Genomic DNA, 21,176 nt, shown 5'->3' with positions numbered 1-21,176 from the left:
AACTCACAGTTGTGTGAAAATGTCAGAATTGCAAGATATAAACTTGTAATTGCGAGAAATAAAGTAAGAATTGTAAGATAAACTCGTAATCGCAAGAAATAAAGTCAGATTTGCAAGATACAAACTCGTAATTGCGAGAAATAGTCAGAATTGCAAGATACAAACTCGTAAATGCGAGAAATAGTCAGAATTGCAAGATACAAACTCGTAATTGCGAGAAATAAAGTCAGATTTGTAAGATATAAACTCGTAATTGCGAGAAATGGTCAGAATTGCAAGATACAAACACGTAATTGCAAGAAACAAAGTCAGATCTGTAAGATAAACTCGCAATCGCAGGAAATAAAGTCAGATTTGCAAGATATAAACTCGTAATTGCGAGAAATGGTCAGAATTACAAGATATAAACTCGTAATTGCGAGAAATAAAGTCAGATTTGCAAGATATAAACGCGTAATTGCGAGAAATGGTCAGATTTGTAAGATATAAACTCGTAATTGCAAGAAATAAAGTAAGAATTGTAAGATAAAAACTCGTAATTGCGAGAAATAAAGTCAGATTTGTAAGATAAACTCGTAATTGCGAGAAATAAAGTAAGAATTGTAAGATATAAACTTGTAATTGCGAGAAATGGTCAGAATTGCAAGATATAAACTCGTAATTGCGAGAAATAAAGTAAGAAGAATTGTAAGATAAACTCGTAATCGCAAGAAATAAAGTCAGATTTGTAAGATATAAACTCGTAATTGCGAAAAATGGTCAGAATTGCAAGATACAAACCTGCATTTGCGAGAAATAAAGTCAGAATTGTAAGATACAAACTCGTAATTGCGAGAAATAAAGTCAGAATTGTAAGATATAAACTCGGAATTGCTAAAAATGGTCAGAATTGCAAGATACAAACCTGCATTTGCGAGAAATAAAGTCAGAATTGTAAGATAAAAACTCGTAATTGCGAGAAATAAAGTCAGAATTGTAAGATAAAAACTCGTAATTGCGAGAAATAAAGTCAGAATTGTAAGATACAAACTCGTAATTGCGAGAAATAAAGTCAGAATTGCAAGATACAAACTCACAACTTGCAATTGAAAGTAACAGTCAGAATCGCAATACAAACTCGTAATTGCGATAAAGTCAGAATTACAAGATACAAACTCGTGATTGCGTGAAATAGTCAGAATTGCAAGATACAAACTCGTAAATGCGAGAAATAGGCAGAATTGCAAGATACAAACTCGTAATTGCGAGAAATAAAGTCAGATTTGTAAGATATAAACTCGTAATTGCGAGAAATGGTCAGAATTGCAAGATACAAACACGTAATTGCAAGAAACAAAGTCAGATCTGTAAGATAAACTCGCAATCGCAGGAAATAAAGTCAGATTTGCAAGATATAAACTCGTAATTGCGAGAAATGGTCAGAATTACAAGATATAAACTCGTAATTGCGAGAAATAAAGTCAGATTTGCAAGATATAAACGCGTAATTGCGAGAAATGGTCAGATTTGTAAGATATAAACTCGTAATTGCAAGAAATAAAGTAAGAATTGTAAGATAAAAACTCGTAATTGCGAGAAATAAAGTCAGATTTGTAAGATAAACTCGTAATTGCGAGAAATAAAGTAAGAATTGCAAGATATAAACTCGTAATTGCGAGAAATAAAGTAAGAAGAATTGTAAGATAAACTCGTAATCGCAAGAAATAAAGTCAGATTTGTAAGATATAAACTCGTAATTGCGAAAAATGGTCAGAATTGCAAGATACAAACCTGCATTTGCGAGAAATAAAGTCAGAATTGTAAGATACAAACTCGTAATTGCGAGAAATAAAGTCAGATTTGTAAGATATAAACTCGTAATTGCGAAAAATGGTCAGAATTGCAAGATACAAACCTGCATTTGCGAGAAATAAAGTCAGAATTGTAAGATAAAAACTCGTAATTGCGAGAAATAAAGTCAGAATTGTAAGATACAAACTCGTAATTGCGAGAAATAAAGTCAGAATTGCAAGATACAAACTCACAACTTGCAATTGAAAGTAACAGTCAGAATCGCAATACAAACTCGTAATTGCGATAAAGTCAGAATTACAAGATAAAAGGTCACAATTACCTTTTTTATTTATTTTTTTATTCTGTGGCAGAAACAAGCTTCCATAGAGAACTAAATGTTCAAAACATAATTGTCTTGCATTTTACAAAACATGCATTTTAAAATTGTATATAAGAAAAAGTGTCCTGAAAAAACTCCTTGTGCGTGTGCCAAGACATGCCCTCGAAAGGCCGAACTGTCTCTCTGTGTTAACTTCACAATTACAAGAGCCCAAGTCTGGAGCAAAAATAGTTTGGCACATCAGATGTGCTGTTCGGAGGGATGAACGTTGTTCGGCACTGGATGCTTTCATTACTGTGGTGTCGTGGTTAAAGATCTGGCCTAGTAACTCAAAAAGTTGCAAAGGTTTATCATCACCTTTGAACCCTTGATCAAAAAGTGACTGTTCTAAAATAAAAGTAACGTCGTATACTCGCTTTAAATTAAAACCATACTCAAGAAAACATAGACAACCATCAGATTAAATCAAGAGACAGAAATATGCTTATTTAAGATGATTTTAATTATATATATTTATATATAAATTCCTCTGTATTAGAAATACAACTTTACTATTTTGTGTAATTATTATTTCAATCCACCATAAATCCATAATTTACAATATTTACACATTGTATATCAACCCGTTTCATTTGAAACAATATTAAAATAAATGTTCAAAAAGATATTTAGTTCTCTTTACACTTTTACAGCATGTCCAGGGAGTCCTTAACAACTCCAAACATTTGTAAAGCCATTTTCTTCTAATTATTTAGTGCAATTTCCTCCTTTCACTCTTTCACAAAAGTATGAGTGCAACATCCAGCGCTGATGGAGGGAAGCGACACGCCGTTACTGAAACGCACCAGCGGGTGTTTGTTCCAACGCTATTATGAGAGTTGCAACACGATCAGTGCAAAACACCTCGACAAACTCTGAGCTCCGAAATCCATCGAGGACAGACGGAGAATCATCATAAAGATGGACGGAATGGATTGCAAATTATAGTACTTATAAAAGACACGACGAACAGAGACGGAACAGAAATAATTACTGACAATACTGAACACAACAGTCTTGATTGCATCTCTCAAAACCTTTAGAGAACATCATATTTCACCCCAAAGGACCATTTGTTTTTGGATAGGGTTTTTCTTCTCATGACAATTACACACATTTGCCCCAATTCTTAGTGTTGAAAAATCATCCTGTCCGGACCCTGACAATATTAAGTTTGCAATTAAAATCAGAATCAGAATACTATTATGGTCTTACAGTTGTACATCACAATATATTGCAAGACAGTAATGAGTATTTGGGGCTGAAATGTGTTAAACTGTCATGAGATAAACCATAAAATCATTTTGTTTATGCAAAATATTATTTATTTCTGTTGACTTAAGGGTGAATTATGAGCTTGACGGGCTTCTTGAGATTCGGGATGAACAGTAAACACGTGTTTCTCGGCAAACATGACAACATACATGTGACACCGCTGATATGATGCGTCTGAAGGTCACGGCTGCTATACGACCGTCCCGCTGGGAGAGTTGGCTGGGTTTTGGGGAGGCAAAAGGCCCTGAAGAAAGAAAAACAGGATAAGTTTCATACATTTGGACATACATCAGTTTACACTGATAAATGACAAGTTTAGAGCTGCTACTTCAATAAATACAACAAAATTAATATTTTTATTCAACAAGGATGCATTAAATTGACATTTATAATGTTCTTTTGAACTTTCTATTCATTAAAAATCCTGAAAAATGAAATGTATGACGGTTTCCATACAAATATGACAATGTTTTCAACATTGATAATAATCATAAATGTTTCTTGAGCAGCAAATCAGCATATTAGAATGATTTCTGAAGGATCATGTGACACTGAAGACTGCTGAAAATTCAGCTTTGATCACAGGAATAAATTACACTTTACTGTATATTCACATAGAAAACAGCTGATTTACATTGTAAAAATATTTCACAATTTTTACTGTATTTTTGATCAAATAAATGCAGCCTTGGAAAGCAGAAAATCAAAGCATTTGCATTCATTCAATGTAAAAAAATGTTTTTACAAGAAAATATAATTTGTACTTCAAAATTTCAGGTTTAATTCAATACGTTACTTGCCGTTTCTTTTTAATTAAAGTTTACTAACAATTTTGGAGTGATTAACTACTGCACAGAATGCTGCATTGAATCATTCACTCAGACATCAGTTCAAATTATATAACCCTATATATATTATAAAATTTAATTAATTTGAACTAATATATATATATATATATATATATATATATATATATATATATATATATATATATATATATTTTTTTTTTTTTTTTTTTTTTTTTTAAGATTTATTTTTGGCGTTTTTGCCTTTATTATGATAGGACAGTGATTAGACAGGAAGTGAAGTGGGAGAGAGAGAAGGGGACAAGATCGTCGGTGAGCTGCCTATGAGGCCATCAGTGCTGACAAATTAAATATATATATATATTTTTTTAAATAGACAGCAGCAGATAACATTTAATCAGAACCTCCAGTAAACTGCATGTTATTTTGTTCAGTTGTCTGTTCAGAATCATAAAATCGTAAGAACTTGTCCATGTCCGATTCTGGAATGTACGATTTGGCGAAACGCTTTGGCAGTCGGCCATCCACAACACACTAAAATATCCTCTAATTGTCTTTACTGACAAAATCCCAGAAATATAATTTGTCACCTAAACTTAAAGGGATAGTTCACCCAAAAAGGAAAATGATTCCATGATTTACTCATCCTAGGTGTATGACTATCTCATGAGTTATATTTAAAAACATCCTGCTCTTCCAAGCTTTATAATGGGAGTGAATTGGGGCGAAATTTTCAAGCCCAAAAAAACACATCCATCCATCATAACAGTAATCCATACGACTCCAGGGGGTAAAAATAAAGGCCTTCTCCAATGAATCGATGCGTTTTTGTAAGAAAAATACTTACAAAATACTTACAAAAACCCATCACTTCACTTCAGAAGGCCTTTCTTAACCCCCTGGAGTCGCATGGATTACTGTTATGATGGATGGATGTGTTTTTTTTGGGCTAAACCTTCTGCTAGGAGTCATACTCACTAGGGCTGGGCATCGACAATTTTCACGATTACGATTTCAATATCGATTATTTTGGATGTAGTATTTCAGTTTCAGTACATGGAGGAAAAAAATCTCTCAACGAATGCTGTAAACGACACATGAGAGTCAGCTGGTGCTACTATAATAATACTGAAGGTTAAATTAACTTATTTATATACAAACACTTAAATTACACTCAATGATGTTTATTGTAAATAAAGTTTAGCATTACATAATCATATTTTCTACTCCAATTCATTTTTTTTTAAAATCGTGGCTGTCATAACTGATTTATTCAAACATGCATTAAATATTGAAAAACATTATAATGAATATGTAACGGTGCATAGCTATATTTATCTTTCTAGAGTCACTTTTCTAGCTGACTAATGAGTTTATGGTCAGTGAATGTGTTTTTCTGATGTCACGTGACACTGAAGCTGTTTTATTGAGGTTGAAGCACTGATTGAGCGATTACACGAGACATGATACGGATTTCAGTAAGTTGTACTGTATATTTTAACATACCTTCAGATGTTCATGTTTATTGCGCTGTAACTGGTATTAAAGCGGAGGAGAGGATGATCACATGCTTCTCTTTAACTGAGGCGCTAAAGCGATCCGTCACGCCACATTAAACGGCGCCAAAACGGTATTTATTTTCTGAATCTCATAATAAGATGGACGTCATTTGAAATCTGAGACTTTGCTTCATATCAAAAGTAACAAAGATTATTGTGATTTATTGGATGGGAGGAGCTACATATTCTGCTCATTCATCAACTGAAAACAGACTAGACTAATCGATTCCTGGGATTTAAGAATCGATATCAGTTCATAAAAATGAGAATCGATTCAACTTTTTTACTCACCACTTTTCCAGGCCGTGCCCATGTGCAAATGAAACCCTCCTGGCAGGCTGTAACCAGACAGTCCTCGAGGAAGATCAACACGGTGAGTCTCTCGTGGGCGATTTTCTTACAAACCAGCGGCTCCAGCAGAGGGATTTCCTCCATGCGCGGACACAGCGTCGTTCCCAGCGCTTTAGCGGTGTCCGTTTTGCCGGCGCGCGTGCCGATGATCTGGTTGAGCTTCTCGCTGCTCTTGTTGCTGATGTAGCTTATGCTGTGATTGCGTTTGTGGTCCTTTTCCTGATGCCGTTCCTTGCGCGTTTCGTGTAGAGCCAACGTGGCGAATTTGCCGACGCCCGCGGCGATCACACCGTCTACGATGCTGGCGGGTTTGTGGATGTTCGGGCTGCTGCCCGAGGAGTGCGGCAAACTGTTTGAGCGCGGTAAAGGCGAGTTCGACGGGGTTACGCTACTGTTGCCGTTAGTTTCCCAACTCATGACATTCGTGTGAGTCCTAGTTCTGGGTAAGGGGAACAGAATGTCTTCTGTAAGGTCCCACAAGCACAACTGGGTGTCCTGACCGACCGAGCCAAAGCGGTAAGTCACACTGAGGTTTCGCCCATCGGTAGAGTTTCGTTTGGATTGGCCGCTGTTCGTCCGTTCTCGGGTTCCGTTGAATTGCTGAAAGTCTTCGTCGCTCCCGCTGAACTCCGCTGGCGCTTCGCGGTCCTGAACGCTGGTGATGCAATGATCGAACGCCACCACGCTCACCCACGACTTGTGCCCGCGGCCGCGCGCGATGACCCTAGAGTCCGAAACGGACCACACCGTCACGAGGTCGTCTTCCCCGCCGGTCACGATGTAGCGTCCGTCGGGGCTCCAGCACACGCACAGGAGTCCGCCGAAGTAGCTCTTCATGGTGCCTTGGAGTTCTGCCGTGTCGAAGCAAAACACCCGGAGGAAGCCGTCCTGACCGGCGCAGGCCAGAAACTTCCCGTCCGGCGAGAAGGCGAACTCGTTGACCGCGCCCTCGCCAACCGTCCAGCGGAGGAGAGGATTGCGGGCCGTTTTGCTCTTGCCGGTGTGTACGGTGTAGTTGTCGCCTTGCTTGAGGAGCTGGTAATGCGGCGCTGTCGTTCCACACGTGTGCTCCACGTTATACAGGTACAAACACCCACTGGCGTGAGCCACCAAGAACAGGCTCTCTGAACCCGGGACCCACTTTAAACACGTCACCGGAGACTTGTCGATGAGTCTCTGTTAGACAGACAGAATCACAAAAATGTAACAAAAATATCCTAATGGTTCGAAAACGGGTATCATTTTCTTACTGTAAAATATAATTTATTGATAAATTTTTATTAGTTTTATTTTTTTTTAAATAATAAAATATATAATTTGAAAAATAGCATTTTTAACAAAAGCCTTAAATCACATATATTTTTTTACTGTAATGTGTTATTGCAGAATGTACAAAAATAATATAAAAAATTATTTCTTAATGTAAAAATATAATTTATTCATTTTATTTATTTTTTTCTAAATAAAAATATTTTAATTATTACATACATATAATATATAATTTAACCTTTTAAATTCAAATAAAATATTTATAAATTTTATTCAATTTTTCTAAATTAAAATGATTTTTATTACAAAAGACTATAATATGTAGCAACTTATTGTAAAATATATTTTATTTATCTTTTAAAAATTATTTATTTATTATATTTGATTTTTATAAATTAAAAATTAATTATTACAAAGACAATAATATGTAGCATATATATATGGTATTAAAATAATTTAACTTTTTAAATTAAAATAAAATGTATTTATTAATTTTATAACATTTTTCTAAAATAAAAAATATTTTTATTTATTACAAAAGACTACAATATAAAGCATCTCTAACATAAAAGGCTTAAATCACAATTTTGTGAGTTCTCGAGGAAAAATATATATTTTAATGGTATTAAAACAATTTAACTTTCTTAATGTAAAATATATTATTTATTTAATAAATTAAAAATAATTTAATTATTACAAAGACAACAATACGTAGCATATATATGATATTAAAATAATTTAACATTTTAAATTAAAATAAAATGTATTTATTAAAATTATTTATTTTTCTAAATTAAAAAATATTTTTATTTATTACAAACACTATAATATGTAGCATCTCTAACATAAAAGGCTTAAATCACACAATTTTGTGATTCCTCGAGGAACATGTATATATTTTAATGGTATTAAAATGATTTTACTTTCTTATTTTAAAATATAATTAATTTATTCATTTTATTTATTTTTTTAAAAATTAACTGAACCCTAACATAAAAGCTTTTTTTCAGATCACTGACTTCATAACTAAGTTAAATATGTGTTGTTGCACAGATTTATATTTAAATTGATTACAAAGACAATAAAATTAAGCTTATTTAACATAAAACCTTATTAAATCACGTACTCATTTTATTTTTACTGTTGGTCAGATCACTGACTCCACCACTATCTTAAATATGTGTTATTGCAAAAAAAAAAAAAAAAAAGTAAATTATTGTTTAATTATTTATTTTTATCACAAAGACAATAAAATTTAACATTAACATTTAATGTAATTTTTTGGAGAGATACCCAACAATTACACCTGGTCCAGCTGACTGACTTCACAACGAGGTTAAATCTGCGTAGGTTAAATCATAAACAAAGAAGTTGCTAGAATGGACTTCAGGACTCACATCTTCATTAAAAAGTTTGCTGGTTTCCTTTTTGATGGGGTCAATGAGCTGTACTTGCCCTGCAGAAAAGCCCACCAACAGTGAGACGCTCTCCGCCGTGGCCGTCAGGGTGTTGGAGTCGTGACACGTGGGAAGCGTTCCTTTATAGATCCGCTTGTCTATGGGTTTGCTCATGTCAGCGGCCTGTTGAAATCCAAAATAAGCAATTTAGCATCTTATAATGATGATAATCATAAAGAAAGCATCATTTGCAATTAAAGACCTCAGTCTGGTTCACCAATAAATGCACAAATGTGCATATGAATACTGTTATCAGTAGTGGCACGTTTGAATCGCATTACATGAATGATGAATGAGCACTACTTAAAACATGATGCTGTTTGTACATGTTCATAAAGATTCAGCACCTTAAACTAAACTTAATTATATCACTCAGGAGGACCCTTTGCAACGTCATGCAACAGGTTACACACACCTCAAGCATCATGCATAAGCCAAGATCTGCCAGAAATGACAGAATGCATAGAATATTTTGGGTTGCATTTACATGTTAATCATATTGTACACACAAATAATACACTCAACAGCCTTTTCAACATAACCTACCCTCCCAAATCCTCATGCATAACTCTGGATCTTCCCAAAAATAACTCAATATACATTATATTCTAGGATGCATTAGCATATAAACTCAGCTTTAAACAGTGTTTACATAAAGTTACCACCACATAATGCCCTATACATTATGTATAACCCTAGATCAGTGTATGAATGGGTATTTTTTGGATTTGCAATCATTTGGATCATGCATAACTTTAGATCTGATCCAAAACAATGACTACAAACAATGTTCTGGATTGCACTGGTATTATTGCAATGCCACTATTACAGTATAATGCAACAGGTTTCCCACATTAATCGCATGCATATCCCTTTATATGCTCAAAATCAGTGAAAGCACAGTGTGTATTTACATGCAACTTGAGTTGTAAACATTATTTACACACAGTGCACAATCAAACCCAGCGCACACTGAAGATCGCGCATGCACGCGTCAGTTTTAGTGGCATAAACTCGTGTGAAGCTGATGTAACAGTCCGAGCAGCTGTCATGCCGTTACCTTCCTGACGCCTTTATAAATGTAAAAGTAAAGCTCCCGGCCCACATTGAAACAGATTCTCTCGCCGTTACCGGACTGGTCGTTCACGTTCACGAAGGAGACTTTGACCGGGTTCGAGCCCTGTGAATTGAACGGCACCCGGTTCGGGCGGCTGTACTCGGAGTTCGGCAGGAGTTTATAGACGCCCTCCCGTGTGGTGAATTGAGTTTTAATTTCGTTCGCCTCCTTCCCACCTCCCTCCGCCGCCATCTTCAACATTAGTATTCATTCCGCTGAGTGCACGAGCATGCGCGCGCCCCTCTTCCGCGAGACTGTGAGTTGCGCGTCCACGCAAGTTAGGCAAAATCGAGCAGAGGTTGATTGTTTGTCAAACTGATTTTTCGCGACTATTTCAGTTGTATACTTCCACTGAAGAAAATATAAATATACAATTGTTCTCATGATATAAACATGATTTGCATATACAAATTCTGCTTACAACGAGCTATCAAAGCTCTCACATCTAATTCGATACTGTACTCTAAAAAATGCTGGGTTAAAAACAACCCAAGTTGGGTTGAAATGGACAAACCTAGCAATTGGATTGTTTTAACCCATTAAGGTTGCTTTATCCCAGCGAATGAGTTATTTTAACCCAGCAAATGGGTTGCTTTAGCCCGGCAAATGAGTTGTTTTAGCCCAGCGATTGGGTTGTTTTGACCCAGCAAATGGGTTGTTTTAGCCTAGCGAATGGGTTGTTTTAACCCAGTGATTGGGTTGTTTTGACCCAGCGAATGGGTTGTTTTGACCCAGCAAATAGGTTGCTATAGCCCAGCGAGTGGGTTGTTTTAACCCAGCTAATGGGTTGTTTTGACACATCAAATGGCTTGTTTTGACCCAGCAATTGGGTTGTTTTAACTCAGCAAATAGGTTGCTTTAACCTAGCGAATGGGTTGTTTTAGCCAGTGAATGGGTTGTTTTAGCCCAGCGATTGGGTTGTTTTGACCCAGCGAATGGGTTGTTTTGACCCAGCGAATGGGTTGTTTTAGCCCAGCGAATGGGTTGTTTTGACCCAGCAATTGGGTTGTTTTAACTCAGCGAATAGGTTGCTTTAGCCCAGCGAATGGGTTGTTTTGACCCAGTGAATGGGTTGTTTTAGCCAGTGAATGGGTTGTTTTAGACCAGCGATTGGGTTGTTTTGACCCAGCTAATGGGTTGTTTTGACACATCGAATGGCTTGTTTTGACCCAGCAATTGGGTTGTTTTAACTCAGCGAATAGGTTGCTTTAACCTAGCGAATGGGTTGTTTTGACCCAGTGAATGGGTTGTTTTAGCCAGTGAATGGGTTGTTTTAGACCAGCGATTGGGTTGTTTTGACCCAGCGAATGGGTTGTTTTGACCCAGCGAATGGGTTGTTTTAGCCCAGCGAATGGGTTGTTTTAGCCCAGCGATTGGGTTGTTTTAGCCCAGCGAATGGGTTGTTTTGACCCAGCGAATGGGTTGTTTTAGCCAGTGAATGGGTTGTTTTAGCCCAGCGAATGGGTTGTTTTGACCCAGCGAATGGGTTGTTTTAGCCCAGCGATTGGGTTGTTTTGACCCAGCGAATGGGTTGTTTTGACCCAGTGATTGTTTTTTATTTTGAACCCAGTGGTTGGGTTAAATGTTTGCCTAACCTGCTGGGTAGTTATATTTAACTCACCTATTGTTTGGTCGTTACTTCAAATCATAAATAAGTAATAAATCGATAAAATTCCAGCGGTCAGTTACTATTCTTATCTGTGATTATGTGATATTTTTACTAAGTACGACTTTTTTAAATGTGTATGAACATGTTTTAGTGACATATTCCTCTTTGTTTTTGAGTTTATCTTGTAAACGTGATCTTAAAAATGCCTAATGCATAAAGCTAAGCAGCTTTATAGACTACAGTTAAAGAGCTTTTTATTGAACAAAAGATAAATATGTACAAGAACAGAAAAAGAAAAAGAAATACTAGCAGAATAAACAAATTTAAACACATAAACATGTTAGAAGAAAAGCACAGTATTAAAGTTAAATCACAAACCCTCATAAGGCATCAAAAGGTTGATGCTTTTATTATTGTGTATATATATCTGAGGGATGAAATTAGAAAGGTTGAATTTATAGTGGAAAACACAATGAATGGAGATGAACGTCATGTAGAATAGTTCATATATTCATGGCGGTTTTTGTGCGTCGAGACGCTGAGAAAAAGTAAATGATTAAAGTAAAATAAAAGATGTGACTGTATAGTAGCCTATATTGTCGGTCACTTCTAAACAGATCAAACTCCCACTAGTTGTTGCAGGTTTTAATATAGCCCATTTAATATCAGACTGAACCTCAAATATAATCCAGAATGGAAATGTTGGTGTCTGTACTACATGTGCTTCTGGAAATGCCTCGTGTTATGTAAGAGAATGTGCTGGAAAACAGTACAGTGCCATCCTCTGGTCAGGAAACTGCTTTAACTAGAAAGCCTTGAGTGTCCCATACTTTAATATAGGCTGTAATGTAATATAGTTAATGTAAATATAACTTATGGTGTTTTCCGATCAATGTTGCAACATGGTGCATTAATATAAAATGCATGATCACGGGTATCAATTTATCAGCATATTACACTCTGAGAACGTGTTTGGTGCCATCACAGGTGGCCACAAAAAAGTGTCGCCCATCCAGCTCTAAACTGCTAAATGTGGGCAATTATGCATTAACATCATGAAACTGCTTTGAAGCGACGTGTAGCTAATGTGAAAAGTGCTGAACACATAAATTGACTTGAATTGACAAACCTCCTTAAATGCATCTTTTTTCAACACTTTGAATAAAGCACTAAAGTGGCCCTTAAATATATTTGTTCACATATCACACTTTAAAATGTCTAAATGTCATTGATTTTTGTTCCTGATCAAATGTGACCGGCCTACAACACGAGAGTAAAGGTGGAAAATATATATAATGTGTATATGTTTTGGGCTGAATGTAATAAGTGGTTGTGCTTATGAACTATATTTCTTGTTTTCCTCCTATTGTGTTGCAGGTCAATTTGACCCACATTTAAATTTTAGACATCTTGAAATGCTGCTTATTTCGTCTTGAAATGACTTTATCTCATTTTGGGTCATGCACAGTTTTGACACATAGATGTGTATTGGAAATGTTGGTTACTATAATTGTGTTAGGGGTCGAAAGGACAATTAGTTTCCATGCAATTCGACAAAGACTAATATATGAAATGCATGAAAACTTTGAAATTTAAGAGTGATTTCAGACTCGAAATTAAAAGAATTTGCTGATTCTTCTTCTATTTAAGTTTCACTGTCAAAAGGCTGTTTTGTGTTTTTACAAGTTTTCCGTAGTGTTTATTTTTTGGCGAGTTGCATGGAAACCAATTAACCCCTAATCTATTTTTTAACACAATAGGAGTTGATCATTTCTCACATTTCATATTTAAGTCGCTAACAAGCTACAATAGAGGTTTTATGTGTGTACATGACTAGTGTTTTTCGTAGTGATGACTGCATTGAAAACAAATCAAACTGACCCTCTAACACATGCATGGGAACCAATTTGTCCCGCAACACAAACGACGTGCCAATATTTACAACCCGACAGGCCTGCAAGTTCCACTAGATCACAGAACTTTATCTCCTGACTTTATTGTGAATTCAAAGCCCTGTGATATTTTTCACTGACGCAGCCAATGAGCTTTCGAGAAGTCACTGATGGACACATGTGGCATCCGGAACGTTCTCGCCTTGATTGACAGACACCTCTTGTGACTCCCTGCCCCAAAAAGGACAAAAGGGGTCTGCGGTGGAGGACGCCCCCCCCGCCTCGCACACTCTTACTTTAGCACTCCTGAGTGTAGTGGGCATTCCTTCTGGAACTTTCTCAATGGGGGTTTCGAGAAACTTTGCTCACAAGTATATAAAGACTGATGAAGGCCTGCTCTTCGGCAGATAAAGCGAACGCAGCGACGAGAAGTCAACGAGAGCACAGCTCAACAAACTCAAACCAAACTCAAGTGGAGTAGATCTCCATACGCCAGAGCGCTTGAAAGACCTTTTGCACAGACGTTTTACACCAAAGACAATTATTAAGGTAAGAGGATTAAATACTGAGTTAGAATTTTAAAGCATGGAGTCATTAGAATGGTCAATATTTATTTTCGAATTTTCTCTGTTTTACAATTTAACCCAGTCCATTTTATGAGCACAGACCTGAAAATGACATTTCCAATTAAATTGTAAATGCTTTTAGAGCACAGTTTGGCCTCTTGAAAGCAGATGATTGTAGAAGTGAAAAAGTTATTAACATGTTTCAGAATTAATTAAGCCAATTCAATGGGTTGCATATAGAAGCCAAGAGCACGTGTCTGCAAGCACGCCGACTCTAGGGAAAAGACAAGCCTAATGACAGCTGTAGCTTTTCAACCTGAGTAACCCAAAACAACACTATCCTAAAAATGAGAATAGGTCAAATTGCATTAGTAAAACCCTCCATAATGGGGTGAAAAGGATAGTATGGGTTGCACAATTACAGCATTAGCCTGCTGGTGGGACATGTGACACTCCTCCCCCACTTTTGAAATTGGTAAAGTGACAGGTGCTGAACATGTGCTGTTGATTTTACAGCTATAGAAGGGTTATATCAGCTGTTGCTTCTTCATCATTCATTCAAAGTTTAAAGGCTCTTGGGCAAAGAGCTAGAATAGCAAATAAAAAAAGTACTAAAATGTATCATTTAATATATAACTTTTTAGTTTTGAATAATCTGCATTTTTAATTCAAAGGAATTTTAATGATTTAAGACGTAAATTTATGAAAGCATTTAAAATGTTTAGTGTAAAAAAGATTATCAGATATAATTATTAAAAATTCAATTTTTAATTATTATTATTATTATTTTTAAAAGTACCTAGCAACAAATCTAGCTACTTTTTGGACTGCTGGTTAACATGTAGTCAGTCATTATAACATACTTTCAGAAAATTGTTTAATTTGACTATATATTATATATGACCCTGTACCACAAAACCAGTCAGTTTTTTGAAATTGAGATTTATACATAATCTGGTGTGTAAGGATAGGACAATATTTGGCCGAGATACAACTATTTGAAAATCTGGAGGGTGCAAAAAAATCTAAATACTGAGAAAATCACCTTCCAAATGAAGTCCTTAGCAATGCATATGGACTCACAAAAATACATATTTGATATATTTACAGTAGGAAATTTACAAAATATCTTCTTGATATCCTAAAGATTTTTGGCATAAAAGAAAAATCGATAATTTTGACCCAGCGAATGATTGCTACAGCTATACCTGTGTGACTTATGACTGTTTTTTTGGTCCATATTATATTAAAAAAATAGAATTTTAAGTCAGTTTGGAAAAGAAAACAGATGTAAAGGGCCGACAATCGGTGCATCTAGGTGTATTTATCAACTTTTCAAGCACGCTTTTTTAGCTACTTTCCATTGAAAATAGTTGTAAAATGCTGAAAAGAACAGATGTCATTCCAAAATTTATATTTAGGATGAATAATTACAGGAAAAAAACAACATTCAAACTCTATTCTACACAGTAAAATCCCAAGAGTTAAATAAACTCTGCTCAGAGTACATATATAAATAGTGTTAAAGTAACACTGAAGCAGAGTTAAAGTTAATGAGATAATTAAGCAATTCATAAGGCTGTGACCGAAGTCAGTTGTAGTTCTTGTGTTTCTCTTCAGTGATTCTGCTTGTTAACATCAGGTGTTCATCACTAATGCACAATCATCATTTAATTAATTACTTAATTATCTCATTAACTTTAACTCTGCTTTAGTGTTATTTTAACACTATTTAGAGAGGGGCCATATGTACTCTGAGCAGAGTTGATTTAACTCTGGAGATTTTGCTGTGTATTTTAATAGAATGCATTTGGTTTAGGTATATTCCAACTTTATATCAGAATCCTCATTTATCAGTTTCCATCTTTATTTTCTGCAGATGCCTGAGAAAGCCGCACAGCCCGTGATGGAGGAGGACGTCGAGACCTTTGCCTTTCAGGCTGAGATTGCTCAGCTGATGTCTCTGATCATCAACACCTTCTATTCCAACAAAGAGATCTTCCTCAGAGAGCTCATCTCCAACTCTTCAGATGTAAGTAATTTCTCAGTTTATGCACTAGTACAAACTTCACAATACCCAAAGGCTAAACAATATGTGTCCATCTTTAAAACAGGCACTGGACAAGATCAGATACGAGAGCTTGACAGACCCAAGCAAACTTGATTCATGCAAGGACTTGAAGATTGAACTCATCCCTGATCAGAAAGAGCGCACACTCACAATCATTGATACCGGCATCGGCATGACCAAAGCTGACCTCATCAATAACCTGGGCACCATTGCAAAATCCGGTACAAAGGCCTTCATGGAGGCCCTGCAGGCCGGAGCGGACATTTCAATGATTGGTCAGTTTGGTGTGGGTTTCTATTCCGCCTACCTGGTGGCCGAGAAAGTCACAGTCATCACCAAACACAACGATGATGAGCAGTACATCTGGGAGTCTGCCGCTGGTGGTTCCTTCACAGTCAAACCTGACTCTGGTATGAGCTCTCAAACATTTTTGATACAGATTAAATGGATCTTTACTCAAAGAGTACTAAATAACTAATCATGCTTTGCAATTATAGGTCAATCCCTTGGACGCGGCACCAAAGTCATTCTCCACCTTAAAGAGGATCAGTCTGAATATGTTGAGGAGAAGCGCATCAAGGAAGTGGTGAAGAAGCACTCTCAGTTCATCGGTTACCCTATCACGCTCTTTGTAAGTTCCTCAACTTTGGTACCTGGACTGCAAACTTTCCAATGCTGCCAGTGCACGCATTATAAAACATAAAAATATCTTGCAGATTGAGAAACAGAGGGAGAAGGAGGTTGACCTTGAAGAGGGAGAAAAGGAGGAGGAGGTGGTGCCTGCTGAAGATGACAAAGACAAACCCAAGATTGAGGACTTGGGGGCTGATGAGGATGAAGACTCCAAAGATGGGCAGAACAAGAGGAAGAAGAAGGTCAAGGAAAAGTACATTGATGCTCAGGAACTGAACAAGACCAAACCTCTGTGGACCCGTAACCCTGATGACATCACCAATGAGGAGTATGGCGAGTTCTACAAAAGTTTAAGCAACGACTGGGAGGACCACTTGGCTGTCAAGGTTGGTAGTAATATTGACTCAGAAATGTAACATAAAAATGGATGCACTTTTCCATTGAGAAGACCACTAATCTTCTTTTTGTTGCAGCACTTCTCGGTTGAGGGCCAGCTGGAGTTCCGCGCTCTGCTGTTTATACCCAGAAGAGCCTCTTTTGATCTTTTTGAGAACAAGAAAAAGAGAAACAACATCAAGTTGTACGTGCGCAGGGTCTTTATCATGGACAACTGCGAGGAGCTCATTCCAGAATACCTCAGTAAGTGTCTCGAGAGTTCATAATGAATGATTCCTAGACATTGGATACTGATATGACCCAAGAGTTCAACTGCTGACGAGTTAAATGTTCCTCCCAGACTTCATTAAGGGTGTTGTGGACTCTGAGGATCTGCCACTGAACATCTCCAGAGAGATGCTTCAACAGAGCAAGATCCTGAAAGTGATCCGCAAGAACCTGGTCAAGAAGTGTCTGGAGCTCTTCACTGAACTCGCTGAGGACAAAGACAACTACAAGAAGCTTTATGAGCAGTTTTCCAAGAACATCAAGGTATGCGTGCTTTTTGAGTAACTCATAGATGGGGTATGAAAATAGCCAAGCTAAAATGTACTTTTCTATTCTAGCTTGGCATCCATGAGGACTCCCAGAACCGCAAAAAACTCTCTGAGCTGCTTCGCTACTACACATCTGCTTCTGGAGACGAGATGATTTCCCTCAAGGACTATGTGTCTCGCATGAAGGACACCCAGAAGCACATCTACTACATCACTGGTTAGTAGTTGGTTAATGAATGTAAACATTATTTTAACCCAAAGATACCACTTTCTTACAATCCATCTTACTCTCCAAAGGTGAGACCAAAGATCAGGTGGCCAATTCGGCCTTTGTGGAGCGCCTGCGCAAAGCCGGTCTTGAGGTCATCTACATGATTGAGCCCATCGATGAGTACTGTGTACAGCAGCTGAAGGAATATGATGGCAAAAATCTTGTATCAGTGACCAAAGAGGGTCTGGAGCTTCCCGAGGATGAGGATGAGAAGAAGAAGCAGGAAGAGTTGAAGGCCAAATATGAGAACTTATGCAAGATCATGAAAGACATTCTTGACAAAAAGATTGAGAAGGTATAAGCTGTTAGCATACTACACTAAGATTTTGAAATGCATACTCTACAGAACCATTAAGTGATAATGAATATTTGGATTTGCATCTAAACAGGTCACCGTCTCAAACCGTCTGGTGGCTTCACCTTGCTGCATCGTCACAAGCACATACGGCTGGACGGCCAACATGGAGAGGATCATGAAGTCTCAGGCCTTGAGAGACAACTCCACCATGGGCTACATGACGGCTAAAAAGCACCTTGAAATCAACCCAGTCCATCCCATCGTTGAGACCCTCCGAGATAAAGCAGAAGCCGACAAGAACGACAAGGCAGTGAAAGACTTGGTCATCCTGCTGTTCGAAACTGCCCTGCTCTCCTCTGGATTCACCCTGGAAGACCCACAAACACATGCCAACCGCATCTACAGGATGATCAAACTTGGTCTTGGTAAGTTTGATGTTTATTAGGACTATATTGTACCTTGCTCTTTAGTCATTGGCAATGCCCATCAAAAAGCCACTCACTCACTCTTAAAAATTAAGGTTCCTTATTGGCATTGATGGTTCCATGAAGAACCTTTAACCTTAAAAAGGTTCTTAAAATGCTCTAAAAAAAGTAAAATGGTTCTTTTAAGAAACAGATCCCAAAATGGTTCTTCAATGGCATCACTAGGGGCTTTCGCACTGGAGGAACATTTTCAGAGTTGGAGGATGTAGTCGTTTTTTGGCGAATTCGCACCACATGAACTGGGAATGATTTTAGTTATAGGAACGCCTTTTGGGGAACTAAATTAGCTCCTACTTCAGAGTAGGGTCTAACCCAGCTCAACAGGAACTACTAATGACATAAGTGTACGCCGATTGGCCGAACGCATGCGAAACATTAGCACTCGCAATTTTTAATGTGTAAACACATAGTTTAAAGCCTATATATTTACTCCACGAACATGGAAAACAGCGACAGATGAACCTACGTCAAAGTCCAGGCACTTCTCAACCTTTATGCTATGGAGGAGATACAACGCGACCAACCGAAACATAATTATGTATTTCTGCTCAGCTAGCGACATTGTGCATCAACCAAACTGTAATGCTTTTTTCGTATATCGTTTACTTTTTGTTTAAAGGAACACTCCACTTTTTTTGAAAATAGGCTCATTTTCCAACCCCCCTAGAGTTAAACTGTTGAGTTTACCTGCGTCAATCATTGCGCCTGCTGCACCCATGGTACGGCAGCAAAGTTCCTTGATTATTACACCAGAATGAGAGTATAGTTCCTAGCCATATTGGCCAAGAAAATCGTGACTTTTCATTTTCCATCGGTCTTAGTACACGATGTAACTACAGAAGGGTCAAGTTTTAAATAGGAAAAATATCAAAACTCTTTGTTCATTTTTTGAGTGAGATGCTAACGGTCTAATCAGACTCAATGAACTATGCTAAGCTATGCTAAAAGTGGTACCGCCAAACCCGGAGATCGGCTGAATGAATTAGAAAACTGTAAAACTCAACTGTTTAACTCTAGGGGAGTTGGAAAATGAGCAACTTTCAGACGCCATCTTTGTTTTTCTAGCTCAACTGAAACAGAATGGAAAGCACAAGATTGTGGGATATCAAAGGCAGCTAAGAATACATCTATGCTGCCTTCAAAAATCGATCTGAGGAAGTAAAGCTAACATTGGATTCGGACGTGCCTTGATGCCTTCCTACCTTGAAATGTGTCCTCAGAAGGCAGCATTTTCCAGTTTTTGGATGCAGCCAGAGAATGGGAGCGATGTGTGCTCAGGCTCTGACTGAACCGTTCTTAGCTCCGTCAAAATAAAAGTCTAACACGCCATCAAAATTAAAGTCCCACACAACAACCAAAGCGTCAAGGTCATAAGTGAAGGCTTACTTCAGAGTTCCCACTGGCGGTGCGAATGCAACCAGGAAAATGGCCCTAGGGGAACATTTAGTTCTCGGGGGACCGCCCTGGTGGCTAGTTCCTGTAACTGTGTTCCTAAAACTACCTGGTGCGAAACCATTTTAGAACCTTTATTTGTAGTCAGCATGAAAAAGAAGTTGCGATTGTCTTTTCCTCCCTATTTTCATGTATATCAGAGTAAAATGGCTTCTCGAACAAGAAAAAATGTAGGGCGGGACTTGATTTTGTATATTGGGAATTGATTGGATTTGCTGCGATCTCATGTGAGTGACAGGTTGCCCCGCCCTCGCGCCAGTAAACGTATAATAAGATTATCTTTGATAAATGATTGCGAGGGCACTTTTCTTTTTTTAAAAAAAAAAAAGGTTAGCATGGTTAAACCATTTACAATAAGTACTGCTATTTCATAAGCAAACTAGAATAGTCAATTTTGATTTTAATGGTGACTTTAAGAAACTTCAGAGGAAAAAGTGACTTAATTATATTTAATCTGTACTCTTGCAGGCATTGATGATGATGACTCTACTGTCGAGGACATTACTCAACCCGCCGATGAAGATATGCCAGTTCTGGAGGGCGATGATGACAGTTCCAGAATGGAGGAAGTCGACTAAAGAGTTTTAGTGTAAATAACACTAATTTGTTAATGTATTTAATTTTTTTTTTGTAAAAAAAAAAACAATCTCCACATCCCGAAATGAACATTAACTACCAAACTACATATCTTGTAATGCTTGTTTGTGTCTACATGTAGTTATCAGAAAATTGTATTTTCTGAGCTTTTCTAATTTAAGCTGTTTTTTGTAAACCTACATTTTTAATAAATGACTTATAATAAATATGATCTGAAGTCAGTCCTTATTTGAATTTATGGATTTCCCAAAAGCAACAATCTAGAAATTTCATCTCCCTCAGTCTTGGCCCCGCCCCCTCAACCGTTGAAATGGAGGCGAGTGGATGATTGACAGCCAAGTCCCTCCCCCCGCGCCCATTGGAAAGCATTGAGAAGATTCGAGA

General features: G+C 37.3%; 2 protein-coding genes across 3 annotated transcripts; one reads left to right on the top strand and one right to left on the bottom strand.

The window, feature by feature from the left end:
• Positions 1 to 2,601: 2,601 nt before the first annotated feature.
• Positions 2,602 to 10,187, bottom strand: wdr20b (WD repeat domain 20b). 2 transcript variants are annotated; one of them, XM_067383349.1, is made up of 4 exons: positions 9,930 to 10,187; positions 8,810 to 8,992; positions 6,084 to 7,319; positions 2,602 to 3,671 (listed from the first exon to the last, which is right to left on the bottom strand). In XM_067383349.1, exons 1-4 carry the CDS (start codon positions 10,185 to 10,187, stop codon positions 3,618 to 3,620), a joined length of 1,731 nt encoding a protein of 576 aa, XP_067239450.1. In that variant the 3' UTR covers positions 2,602 to 3,617. The 2 variants fall into 2 exon arrangements, with proteins under 2 accessions (XP_067239450.1, XP_067239452.1); XM_067383351.1 differs by having other exon boundaries at positions 10,001 to 10,120.
• A 3,670-nt stretch (positions 10,188 to 13,857) lies between these two features.
• On the top strand, positions 13,858 to 20,973 carry hsp90aa1.1 (heat shock protein 90, alpha (cytosolic), class A member 1, tandem duplicate 1). The gene is made up of 11 exons (XM_067384556.1): positions 13,858 to 14,036; positions 15,933 to 16,085; positions 16,168 to 16,534; positions 16,622 to 16,755; positions 16,841 to 17,143; positions 17,231 to 17,396; positions 17,494 to 17,684; positions 17,759 to 17,906; positions 17,987 to 18,255; positions 18,350 to 18,683; positions 20,664 to 20,973. The coding sequence occupies exons 2-11, from the start codon at positions 15,933 to 15,935 to the stop codon at positions 20,771 to 20,773; spliced, it is 2,175 nt and encodes a 724-aa protein (XP_067240657.1). The 5' UTR covers positions 13,858 to 14,036; the 3' UTR covers positions 20,774 to 20,973.
• The last annotated feature ends 203 nt before the right edge of the window (positions 20,974 to 21,176 follow it).

This window comes from Chanodichthys erythropterus, chromosome 4 (genome assembly GCF_024489055.1).
Source record: "Chanodichthys erythropterus isolate Z2021 chromosome 4, ASM2448905v1, whole genome shotgun sequence".
NCBI lineage: Eukaryota > Metazoa > Chordata > Actinopteri > Cypriniformes > Xenocyprididae > Chanodichthys > Chanodichthys erythropterus.
This window is presented reverse-complemented; position numbering and strand designations above follow the sequence as displayed.

Coding starts and splice junctions, on each gene's coding strand:
- hsp90aa1.1 (XM_067384556.1), top strand. CDS start 15,933: ATGCCTGAGAAAGCCGCACAGCCCGTGATGGAGGAGGACGTCGAGACC. Junction 17,685..17,758: donor AGTTTTCCAAGAACATCAAG/GTATGCGTGCTT, acceptor TTTCTATTCTAG/CTTGGCATCCATGAGGACTC. Junction 17,907..17,986: donor GCACATCTACTACATCACTG/GTTAGTAGTTGG, acceptor TACTCTCCAAAG/GTGAGACCAAAGATCAGGTG.
- wdr20b (XM_067383349.1), bottom strand. CDS start 10,187: ATGTTGAAGATGGCGGCGGAGGGAGGTGGGAAGGAGGCGAACGAAATT. Junction 7,320..8,809: donor GCAAACTTTTTAATGAAGAT/GTGAGTCCTGAA, acceptor TCTGTCTAACAG/AGACTCATCGACAAGTCTCC. Junction 3,672..6,083: donor GGGCACGGCCTGGAAAAGTG/GTGAGTAAAAAA, acceptor TTCTTTCTTCAG/GGCCTTTTGCCTCCCCAAAA.